Genomic DNA, 13,260 nt, shown 5'->3' on the forward strand with positions numbered 1-13,260 from the left:
AACATAAGAACTTAAGATATGCCATACTGTGTCAGACCAAGGGTCCATCAAGCCCAGTATCCTGTTTCCAACAGTGGCCAATCCAAGTCACAAGTACCTGGCAAGTACCCAAACATTAGATAGATCACAAGCTATTATTGCTTATTAATTACTGTAATATCAGTTTATGGATTTAACCTCTAGGAATTTATCCAAACCTTTTTTAAACCCAGTAACACTAACTGCTGAACCTACATCCCCTGGCAATGAATTCCAGAGTTTAACTATGCGCTGAGTGAAAAAGAAATGTCTTCGATTTGTTTTAAGGGGATTATCTCTTAAGAAGAAAACTAAATGATCAGGTTCAACAAAGATAAATGTAATATGCTGAAAATCCACAATATCAGGTGGATTTTCAAAGGGTTATGCGCGTATATTATGCACGTAACCCCGAAAACCCGCTCCTGTGCGCGCTGAGCCTATTTTGCATAGGCTCAGTGATGCGCGCAAGCCCCAGGATGTGCGTATGTCCTGGGACTTGAAAAAAGGGGTAGGGCATGGGCAGGGTGGGGCGGGGTGGGGCGTGGTCGGGGCGGGGGACCGCACACCGGCATTTGCCCAGAGGCAGGCACAACTTAAATAATAAAGGTAGGGTGGGGATTTAGGTAGGGCTGGGGGGCACGTTAGATAGGGGAAGGGAGGGAAAGGTGCAGGGGGGCAAAAGGAAAGTTCCCTCGGTTTAGGAGCGGACTCAGAGAGAACGGGGAAAGCCATCGGGGCTCCACTAGGGCTCAGCGCGTGCAAGGTGCACAAGTGTGCACCCCCTTGCATGCGCCGACCCCGGATTTTATAACATGTGTGCGGCTGCGTGCACATGTTATAAAATCAGGCGTAGATTTTTGCGCGCCTGGTTGCGCACACAAATCTATGCCCGCGCGTATGTTAGAAAATCTGGCCCTATATTTACAGGGATTCTTAAGAAAAAATGTAGTCCCCTAATCCAAAACCCACTGACAGAAACTAAAACATCTTCCTAGTACCGAGTGCTTTTGATAAATCTGGAAAAACTCTAACTACTTGTCCAAAACATAATAAAGAACGTGCATAAGACCAAGTCTCTGTCCAAATCATAAGCAAATGTCACTAAAAGGGTTGCTCTCTTAGCCACTTCATCCACAGATGTCTCCAACAAAGCTGTTAGATTTGAAGTTGAGGAAATTAAAGCATCCATGGAAACCTGATGGAGAAAATTTAAATCCAGGAATGGAGAACACTTGGGATACAGGTGGAACAGTATCCACAGAAAATTTCAGCTATCATAACATAAGCTAACACAGACTTCAGATAGGAACATTTGCAAACCTCAAATTTTTACATTTAGCCATCTCTTCAAAAGAATACAATTTTGATCTCAGGAAAACAGTAACTTTCAACAAAACATTATTAGTATGTTGCAAGGAAACTATATGGTTTTGGCATAGTTCCACCTTGGCTTCATAATCGGTAAGTACTCAATCTTGGGAAGTAAATTCACATAGATGAGACTTACATCCATTCTGGCTAACATCTTCTATGTTTTTTCTAGAGGAACACTTACTGGGGACAATAGAGGTTATCCCAATAGGTCAAACATTAGTTAGCAGGACAGTTACTGCCTTCAAGGCTTAAACCTGCAGGACCATGATGTTACTCTATTCCTCCTAACTCTACAACACTAGCATGAGAAGCTCTTTCACAGTTAGCTTTTATAATAAGTGATTTGGTAAGAACATAAGAACATGCCATACTGGGTCAGACCAAGGGTCCATCAAGCCCAGCATCCTGTTTCCAACAGTCGCCAAGCCAGGCCATAAGAACCTGGCAAGTATCCAAAAACTAAGTCTATGCCATGTTACCATTGCTAGTAATAGCAGTGGCTATTTTCTAAGTCAACTCAATTAATAGCAGGTAATGGACTTCTCCTCCAAGAACTTATTCAATCCTTTTTTAAACACAGCTATACTAACTGCACAAACCACATCCTCTGGCAACAAATTCCAGAGTTTAATTGTGCGTTGAGTGAAAAAGAACTTTCTCTGATTAGTTTTAAATGTGCCACATGCTAACTTCATGGAGTGCCCCCTAGTCTTTCTACTATCCAAAAGAGTAAATAACTGATTCACATTTACCTGTTCTAGACCGCTCATGATTTTAAACACCTCTATCATATCTCCCCTTAGCCATCTCTTCTCCAAGCTGAACAGCCCTAACCTCTTTAGTCTTTCCTCATAGAGGAGCTGTTCCATCCCCTTTATCATTTTGGTCGTCCTTTTCTATACCTTCTCCATTGCAACTATATCTTTTTTGAGATGCGGTGCCCATTAAATCTGTTGCCATATTCTTTTTCATTTCTTTCCAATCTCTGCACATTTTTATTTTATGCAACAATTATAGCATGAAATCTGGTAATTCATTACCTATCATCATTGCAATTTCATTTTCACCCAAGATGTAGTCAACAGTTGCACTTGCAAGAAGTGAGCACTAAAAGTGTCCATCTCTCTCATGTACAAAAACACTAAAAAGCAGACACTATTAATAGCAATTCATTTGTATTCACTGAGGAATCTAGCAGCATGATAAATGAAACACATAGGCACAAATACCAATTTAATGTATTATCCTTAAAAAAATCAAACTGCAAATTATATTTGCATGTATTATTTTCTCTCTAAATATAAACAGGAAGGCTAACTGAACTGCACTGTTTATTATTCTGTACTAAATTTCATTCCAACATACATTTTACCATTTTGCAAATTGATAAGGGTGTTAAAGAGGTCATTCAAGCATCAACAAATTAAATATAAATATAATCATTACTGATTGTACAATATTTAAATGGTAATAAAATGATTACTATAACACTTAATTGTGTCCAAGTCTTGGAATCAATCTGGTAAGGATTCATCTGCATATGTAATGTACTATACTCTGTATATATAAAGTCATATTATTGGGATTACGCACTGCTGGCAAGCAGAAAGCACTAGAGATGTACATTAATGTTTGCCAAATTAGACAATTTTAATGAAATTGTCTAATTTGGCATGGTTTGGGGGCAACGAAACCCGAAAAGAATTTTTCTGAAATTTCTGAAAAATTTGTGTGCATTAACCTAAAAATCGGGGGCCCATGAAAAAAAAACCATGGGAAAAATGAAGATTCACGGTTCCCTGAAAATGAAGCCCGAAACGAGACTACAAACCAATGCACATCTCTAGAAAGCACATTAGCCTTCTTACAGAAACAAAAAACACAACATACTGCATATGAAATAAAAAATTGTCTCTAAAGAACAGGGTACTTTCTTTACTTAAAAAGACAGGATATGGTCTTGAAAAACACGATATTCATGTTCAGATGTAATATCCAAATTTCATCAATGTTTGAAAACAAACCAATACTTTTTTATCCATGCTCAAAGATTCACCAGTCATGGCATGATTTAACACCTCCTAATAATGTGTTATTTTTGAACATTAGATAGGTATATTTTACCTAAAAGACCTGCAGAACCAGCTTGCTACTGCCCTGTCCACTTGCCAAGTGAGTGTTGGGAATGGACAATAATGCAACATAGAATTTTCTGCATGGGAATTAAAGTTACTTGATGAAACTATTGTGCAAAACTATTCCAGACCAGCTAGGACAAAATTTGTTGAATGATTTGCATATTTAATAATGTAGAAACAGAGGCATTCCTGACTAGTGTAACAAGAAATTTGTTTGATGATTTGTTTGCTTTGTAAACCGAATTATAACCCATGGGCTTTTTTGTTTGCATTCATGATGATATGTTAAAATATAGGGTATGGCACAGTAAATTTGACATGGAAATCATTTTTCTCTTATGCTTTTTTTTTGCTAATTATTTGAACTAGTAAATATGTTACTACAAAGGAACCTCTAGTATAGTACTCATACTTACACTGATGAGTTAAAATATTGGCACTCTTCTGCTTTTATTCTTTTCTCAGAAAATTCCCTACTGACACACTGGATAAATTAGTAGGTTAGTGAAATCTGAAGGCTATGAATCTGTTGGTCTGGACTGGTGTCTTGCACTACATTTTCAAAGAGGCTCCTTAGAAAACTCATCAGAGGTTGACATCTGTCTCTAGGCTATTAATAATTAACAAAATCTCCATAGGATAGAAAAGGAGATTCCTAAGATAAAAGACTTCTCTGAGGCATGTTTACTGCCTGGACTGAATCTACCTACTATTTGTTTCTTATTCCTCACTTAGTCCTCATCACACTTAAAAATGCCAGGTGCTCTATATTAGAAGGAAGGAGGAATAGCGGCACTGAGGCACAGCAAATAAATAAAGCAAGGGGGTTCTTTAGCCACCAGTACTGGTGGCCTTATTTACAACTATCTTCAGATAACTATGACAATTTACATTTATTGCCAAAAAGTAATACATAATGGATCTGATTTTCAAAAGCATTTACATGCGTATAACTGGGGTTTAAACATGTAAATGCACTTTACCCATGTAAGTGGGGTTTTGAAAATTGCTACAATATATGCCATTGAATTGTCAATAGGTTTTACCCACCTTAAATGCACTTAATGGGGGTAAATGGCTTTTGAAAATTACTAGGACAGTATGTTACATTTACAAGCATAACCCCTTTGAAAATTCACCTGTTAGTGATTAAAATAAAAGGAAAAAAACCCTACAGAATAGGAATAACAGTAAGATAAAATTATAGGGTACAGAAAGGACAATAAAAAGATCAGTTCCCGGATCTGGAGCTAGTCCATATTGTTCCTGCTCAAATTACACTAGGACTATATAGCTCATTGGGGAGGTCATGAGATTTTTGTTTCTCCTCCTATCATCACCTGCGCGGGCAGAGTAAACTGCTCAAATTCAGTTCTTGCTCACTGTCCTAAACCATGAGCATCTACAACTTCCCCAAGCAAAATCTGAAAGCGGTGCTGCAATCTGCCAGAAACAGATATCTTTTTATAGGTCAGTTTGCTCTCACAGTAACGCTTAGGGACAGTTTAATTTGGGCCATAAAACGGTAGGCAAAAAAACACTAAACAGTGCTCTCCGTTTTCTTATGGCTAGCAGGATTGGAAGAGTTGGAAAATGGGCTTGCTTCCTTCTTATAGCAAATAATTCTATTACTTCTCAAGGTTGTACTGTGTAGACCGTATTAATTTGTTCAGCCCAACGGAATTAGTTTGGATTTCATTGCTAATGGGCCACTCATTCTGCTGCCACCTCTTAATATTACTGATTTCAATTACAGTATTCATTTAAGTTCTACTGATTATACCCTCTTCCAACACAAGGGGATAGCAAAAAAGATGCAGGTTTAACAAGGATTCAGTTGCTTAAATCACCTTTATAGCGCTCTGATCTAAAATGCCATCTAACGTTTTCAGTCCCATAATAATAATTCTGCCCATAACAATACCTTAGACCAACACAATGGACGGTGCACTACAGGTAACTGCACTGTTTGAGAGCTATGAAGAACGTTTTATATTCTCTCCAGCTCTGCTCTAAAGTTACAGTGCAGCCGAAGTGAGTTTCCAAGGGCTTGACGAACAAGGGCATACAGTGCGCGTTATTTTCCTTGCGCGGGGCTTTGGCACGTATAGAACTCTGCATAACACGATATGTAACGCCGAGGGCGCCGACTGCAGCCTCTGAACCAGCCCGCTGCTGCCGATGGGGTCTCTGAGCCCAAGCGCGGGGCAAGCCAAGAGAAGCGTCCTTCAGATCTCTCCATGTAACGAAAGGGAAAAAAACAGCCTGAAAGGACTCCCTGCCAAGCAGGGCTCGGAAAGGTCTGACTTTCCCTGGAGCACGGCTAAGGCCACATGCTGCACAGCCAGATGATGCTGTTGTAGCAGCGAACAATAATCACATCAGTGCTAACTGCACGTTACACTGGAAACAAATAAGAGATCAAAAGGCTGTGGCTCTCAGTGATTCAGCTGTATGAAATGTAAGACCGGTCAACAAAGAGGCATCGGAAAGAAAACATTGCAACAGATGTGCCGAAAACATTCTACTACGTGTACAGTACGCACTGAGCGTGAAAGAGTTTTCTCTGGCTTCTAGTCGGCCACTTCCTTGCTGAGACGTTACCTGTTAGCAGCAGCAGCAGCAGGCATCCCAACGGCAGACAAACCCCGGCCACTGTGGCACAGTTTAACATTGCTGCCTGCCTACTATCAGTCAACCGCTTCTGAAATCCTTCTCAAGAAAAAAAAAATACAAATAAATACAAAAGGCAGGTTTTATCTTCTTCCAAAAAGTCGTGGTGCTCTTAACTTGTTTTGCACTTCTTCTGGTATTTTTTTTTTTGCCTTTCCAGAATAGAACACCATCCAGCACTATACTAATCCTCTGTCATCTTAAATCCTTCCCCCTCCTCTATTTACAGCAGCAGCAGCAGCTCCAGTTTCTCACAGGAGAAGCCGGGGGAAGGAAAATCCTGAAAGGGAACCGCGGCCGGACTGTGCTTTAACTCCTGGGAACATGAAATCCAGAACAAGCTGCAGCTCCCCCGATTTATAACCTCTCCCAACTGGGTCTCCACCCCTTAGTCCCTATGACATGCCCCCCGGTATCCCCAGGGACGGGGAGCTCACTCACACTGCCGCTAGCCCTACTAGCACTGCCACTTCCTCCCCACGCTGCTTCATCAAGTATCAGAGTTGTGATTCAGCAAATTGGCATTAAAAGTATTTGCTAGAAATTATACACACACACATACACTGACAATCTGGTGTGAGTATATTTTTAAAAAAAATGCACAAGCATTTTAAGATTATTTTGATGAGTATAGTGAATTGCAATAGAATCAGTAATGAAAAAGAAATGCGGAAACTCGTATTTGATTTCGTGCTCACCTTCAGCACTACTGACGAAGCACAGCACATGCTGATATTCACATAAAGGGAGTTTCTCCTTTCTGCTTTGCATATTTTTTACTGATATTTTACAGTGACACCAAGATAGACAGTAGTATAGTTAGACGGATACCTTCCTACCCAACATATATTTTGGAAAATGAATTAAATGAATATCACAGATTAGATTATTATTTGAAAATACAAGCTTTTAAAGATCCAACAAGTACTTTTATTAAGATCTGATGAATTTTATGTATTGCTTCTGCTGCAGCTTAAAGCGATTTTATTCAAAAAGGTGGGTAATAACTCCAAAAAATAAAATCAATAATGAGACCAAGTCAGATTTTGTTCATTCGACAGTTTCTCTAATACTAAATTTAGTTCTACCCTGTTCTCCCAGTTCATTGTAACCCCTGTTCATTGTAATGCTTTTTGCAATGTTTTTGTTTCACTGAAAACCGATATGATATGTAATTTCTCTACATGGATGTCGGTATATAAAAGTTCAAAATAAATAAATAAATCCAGTCAACACATACATAATATAAAACAATCAAATACATTAACATAAGCCATTATCTACTCCTCCAACCTCTATGTTTCCCATTACAAATAGTCCAAGATATTATTTAGCACTCCCCATTACTCCTACCATTTACGCCTACATTTGACATCTAAAAATCTTGCCAGCACTTGCTCTAATATACTCTAATATATATATATCCATTTGAAGTTTTTAATTGACCACAACATACTCATGTTTTAATCAGGAATAAAGTTCTAAAGCTAATTCTTCATATTTTTCATTCCTGTTTGTAAGCACTTTATGCTGATTTTTTTTTTTACAAAGGGATACAACTTTGAAGTTGGAGGAAAGACTGAAATAATCTGACTACAGGATATCTGTTCCAACATGTGCCCTTCATTTTTCTCAAGAGTTAAGAAGGGTCATGGAGTTTAACCTTGTAACATTATCTCAGGGAACACTTCAGGACTCCAAAAAGTAATTATTTCATATAATATCTCATCATGTTCCTTGTAAAGTAAATGGATTCTTCTGTCTCATCCAGTGTGCTAGCACTAACCTTTAAAAAGGAGAGAGAGCAGCTTTTAAACTAAAAAAGGGTGAAAGTTGACAGTCACTCAGCAGCGCAAGCTTCAGAGGAAGGTATCTTTGAAAGATAGTAATGAAACAGGAGAGTTAGGACATCCCAACAGAGAGGTTCCAATATAAACTACAGTTGTACGACGAGTGAGGTGATCAAATTTTCAGATGACACAAAATTATTCAGAATAGTTAAATCACAAATGGATTGTGATAAATTGCAGGAGGACCTTGTGAGACTGGAAGATTGGGCATTGAAATGGCAGATGAAATTTAATATGGATAAGTGCAAGGTAATGCATATAGGGAAAATAATCCATGCTGTAGTTATCTGATGTTAAGTTTCATATAGGAGTTACCACCCAGGAAAAAGATCTGGGGATCATAGTGGAAACAACATGGAAATCTCAGTGTGCTGCAGCGGTCAAGAAAGCAAACAGAATATTAGGAATTATTAGGAAAGGAAACTAAAAATGTCATAATACCTTTGTATCACTCCTTGGTCTGGTCACTGCACTTCAAAACTGATATAGTTGCACTGGAAAAGGTACAGAGAAGGGTGATCAAAATGATAAATGGCATGGAACGGCACCCCTATAAGAATAGGCTAAAGAGGTTAGCGCTGTTCAGCTTGGAGAAGAGAGAGTTGAGGGAAATATGATAGAGGTCTATAAAATCATGAAAGGACTTAAACGGGTAGACGTGAATTGATTATTTACTTTTTCGGATAATTGAAGGACTAGGGGGCACTCCATGAAGTTAGCAAGTAGAACATTTAAAACAAATTGGTGAACATTCTTTTTCGCTCAACAGACAATTACGCTCATTGCCAGAGGTTGTGGTTATGGCAGTTAGCATAGCTAAGTTTAAAAAAGGTTTGGACAAATTCCTAAAGGAGAAGTTCATAAACTGCTATTAATCAAGTTGACTAAGGGAATAGCCACTATTTATTTCTGGCACTAGTAGCATAGGACTTATTTACTGTTTGGATACTTGTCAGGTACTTGTTACGTGGACTGTCCACTGTTAGAAACAGGATGCCAGGCTTGATGGACACTCGGTTTGACCCAGTATGGCAATTTCTTATGTTCTTATCATATACTATGCTCCTACTTTGTACCTCAGATATCGGACGATATTTTCAAAATCGTCAGAAATCGGAGGCTCCCCCAAAACGATAGGAAAACCACACGATATTGGGGGTTCTCTTATCATTTTGGGGGAGGGCCAGCGCCATCTTTAAAAATGGCGCGGGCCATCCAGTGCTCCTACCATGTGACAGGGGCCGGCCAATGGCAAGGATACCCTGTCACATGGTAAGGGCAAAGGGCCATCGGCGCCATTTTGATTAGTGGCAGCTGACGGCCCGGGAGCGGGAGGATGGCCCGGGAGCGGGAGATCGCTCCCGGAACCCCCACTGGACCACCAGGTACCTGTAAAATGTTTTGGGGGTGTCGGGAGGGTGGGGAAGCAAAGGGTTTAGTTTTAGAGGGTCAGGGTGGGTTTTTTGTTTATCGGCTCGGGCGCAGCCGATAAACAAAACCGTGATCAGGGCCCGATGCAAAAAAACCCACATGTGAATCGGAACCGGAATCCGGTTCCGATTCACATCTCTATTTAAAATACACCATCCTTCTGGTTGAGTATGAGTCTGATAGGAGTCTCAGGAAGGACATGGCAGTCACAGAGAGGGATATGAAAAGCTCCCTTATGGAGAGAGGCTGAACAGATTGAGGCTTTTCAGTTTGGCGAGGAGATGACTGAGAGGGTATATGATTGAAGTTTGTGAAATCATGAGCTGGGTAGAATGGGTAAATAATAGGGAACGGTCATTTACCCTTTCAAACAATACTAGGACTAGGGACACTCCATGAAAATAGTAACTGGCAGATTTAAAAAAAAATCACATGAAGTATTTTTTCACTCAGAGTACAATCAAGCTATGGAATCTGTTGCCAGAGGACAAGGTCAAGGCAACTAATCTATAGGCTAATTTTAAAATGAGCGAGCATGCACCCATACATGTCCCTATAGGCGCATGAGCAGCAAAACACTAGAATTTTAAATCATGTGCGTACTTGCATGTTTATGATTTAAAATGCGCCTATCACCTGTAAGTATGCTCCTAATTTTAAAAGGTTACTTGAGCATACCTACTTTGCATATCTTCCATAGGGCTTTGCCAGTTTTTTACGCATGTTATGTAAGCGGATTTTAAAACATGCTTGCGCCAGGGACATTGACAGTTTTACCAATTAGTCCACCAGTTTGCCCAGTCCATCTTGAGGTCATCCAGAATCCTCTGGTTCTCCATCCTGCACGCCTCCCAGTTGACCAAGGACCCTCACCCTGTCATGTAAGCCCTAAACTGTGAGATCTGCAGACTTGCACCTCATCAGGAGCAACAGTAAAATGACGCGGCTAACAAGCCGCCGCGCAGCTGCAGCCTCCGGTTTTAAAATATGGAGTTATGTGCATAACAGTTGGCCTGGCCCCGGAAAGTCCTTGCCCCACCCATGCCCCATCCCTTTTTTGCCTTCTCATATTTTGCTCATGCACAGGCATATACACAGATAAATTTCAGCTTCTGAAATCCACATTACATATGTGTAGCCCACATATAATCGTATATGGGCATTTTAGTGCAATCAAAGCTTTTAAAATTGACCCTTTAATGGGGTTCAAAAGAGGACTGGACAAGTTTCTGAAAGAAATGTCCATAAATGGTCATTAGTCAGGTAGACTTGGGAAAGCCAGCACTTATCATTGGGATTGTGAATCGAGAGATACATCAACTATTGGGGATCTGATGGGTATTTGTTAGAGATGTGAATTGGAACCGATTCATTTTTAAAGATGGCGCCGGCCGTCCATTGCTCCTACCATGTGACAGGGGCTGGCCAATGGCACCGATAGCCTCTGTCACATGGTAAGGGCAAAGGGCCATCGGCGCCATTTTGATTAGTGGCAGCCCACGGCCCGAGAGCGGGAGATCGCTCCCGGGACCCCCACTGGACCACCAGGTACTTTAAAAAAGTTTTGGGGGGGTCGGGAGGGTGGGGGAAGCTAAAGGATGTGTTTTAAAGGGTCGTGGTGGGTTTAGGGGTTGTTTTTGTGTGCCATTTTTCCCGCCCTCCCCCAAAAAGATAAGAAAACCCCACGAACAATTTTGTGGGGTTTTCCTATCAGTTTCGGGGAGCCCCCAATTTCTGACGCGTTTGAAAATATTGTACGATATTTTCAATCGTCAGAAAAACTATTCACATCCCTAGTATTTGTGACTTGGAAAGGTCACTGTCAGAGATAGAATGCTGGGCTCGATTGAGCTTGGTCTGACCCAGCATGGCATGTCTTATGTATTTATGAGACATATCTTGCCCATATCTCACTTACAGGCTGATGCCATATCTGTGCACGTTAAATGGACGCTCATGATTGACCGCCCATTCCCTTAACACATGCCGATCCACATCTCCCGAGCGCCCAATTTAATATTTAAATCAGGTACCATGGTAAAAAGGAGGTGCTAGGGGAAATTGCATGCCCCTAGTGCCTCCTTGGCAGTGGGCACCCGGGACAGGTGACTGTCAGCTGGTTAGGAAAATAGATGCTCAATTTTAGAGTATCCGTTTTCCTAACCTGTACACAGCCACAGGTTAGGAAAATGGACACATGTTAATTGAGCGCCCTTTTCCTAACCTGACCACTAGCACCCTTTTATTAAAATGCTTTTTGGGGGGAACATTTCTAATTTTTTAGTTCCTCTGACAATATCACCATGATATTAAGTTGGAGGAAGTACAAAAAAGCAGTATTTTATGCTATCCTGTACACTTTTTGAGCTCCTCCAAAATTAACGCCTGTTCAGGGCAGGCATTAATTTTGGCGAGTAAAAATGTGTGTGTCAGGTGCATTTTTTTTTTTTTTTTTGCATCGGGGAATAGATAATAGCCTCATCAACATACATTTACATGTGATGAGTGCTATTACCTACGCTATCGTTTGGACACATGTTTTGGATGCGCTTAACCCCCGTTTTGCATCAGGGGTTATGGACTTGTGTCCAAAACGTGCCTTGAATCGCACGCTGAGCCATGTGCTTTGGCCAGCGCACAGTATTGCATCGGCCTGTCAGAGTTTCTACTGTTTAAGCGGCCTATTTGTATACACTTTGGGACACAGTACTGTTTCCTTTTAGCAAACAATGACATTTTAATTTGACAAACACATCTTTTAGGTGATGCAATCTATAGTGACTTGAATCAACAGCTGGTGAACTCTAAAGGAAGAAAATGGAAGGGAGTGACAACAAAGGGAAAATATCAGGAAATAGCCAACTTATTAATTTGAAGCCTAGATAAGTGTCATGACAGTCTGGACTTTACATGGATGTATCTGAAACATTATATGAAGGATTTTTTTGCATTGCAATATGAAGAGTACTGAAGGTATCTACATGGTGAGCAAAGGGAGGATTCTGGCACTGAAAGCTCTGGCATCATAAACAGATAACCAATGGTAAATTTTATTTAAAAAAATAAATAAATAAAAAATCCCAGCTCAGACTCCAGATGGCCTCCACCTCTACCTCCAGCTGCAGAGGGGGAAAGAAAGCAAGCGCAGTAAGTTTGCTTACTATATACAATGTTTTCTGTAAATAGCAGGATGAATTACTCATTACATATAGGTGACATCATCTGGCAGCACTGGACCTGTCTCTCCAAGCTGTAAAGCTTTGAGCTCTACTAAGCATGTATGGGAGTTGCTTCATGATCCTCTTCTATTGGTAACAGAGCTAGAAACTAGCTAAGTAGGTAGTCCACTCTCCAGAGAGGAGAACAGACAGGCATTCCATGGCTAATTCATCTTGCTATCTAAGGAAAACACCATTTATGATAAGCAACCTTGCTTTTTCCATTGATTATCAGGCTAAATTAGCCATTAAATGTGGGAAGTCCCAAGCTGAGGCTTGCAGCAGAGCATTTTCTTAATAAGCAACTCAGACTCCACCATGGAGAGTAGACTACTGCAAGACTACATTCTGCAACACTGCCGGTCCTAAACTACTGTCAGCTATTGAAAGATTGTCCAGACAGTAGTACAAAGTGAACATGTGTACAGATGACCACAAGGCAACTTTGCAGATGTCCTCCAGAGAAACATCCTTCAAATGTGCAATAGAAGAAGCCATAATTCTTGCTTGATGGGCTTTGACTGGATTAGTGAGGTCAAGATTCATAGTTGTGTA

At 40.4% G+C, this 13,260-nt stretch overlaps 1 protein-coding gene across 2 annotated transcripts in view; it reads right to left on the minus strand.

Moving 5' to 3' along the window:
- Window positions 1-6,548, minus strand: part of FLT1 (fms related tyrosine kinase 1) — a 379,855-nt gene extending 373,307 nt beyond the window's left edge. For both annotated transcript variants that reach the window (XM_029602609.1, XM_029602608.1), the window contains exon 1: window positions 6,138-6,548. In XM_029602609.1, the coding sequence (XP_029458469.1) occupies window positions 6,138-6,207 (70 nt within the window). In that variant the 5' untranslated portion in view covers window positions 6,208-6,548. The remainder of the gene's footprint in view (window positions 1-6,137) is intronic.
- Between the last annotated feature and the right edge of the window lie 6,712 nt (window positions 6,549-13,260).

Source organism: Rhinatrema bivittatum, chromosome 5 (genome assembly GCF_901001135.1).
Source record: "Rhinatrema bivittatum chromosome 5, aRhiBiv1.1, whole genome shotgun sequence".
NCBI classification, from domain to species: Eukaryota; Metazoa; Chordata; class Amphibia; order Gymnophiona; family Rhinatrematidae; genus Rhinatrema; species Rhinatrema bivittatum.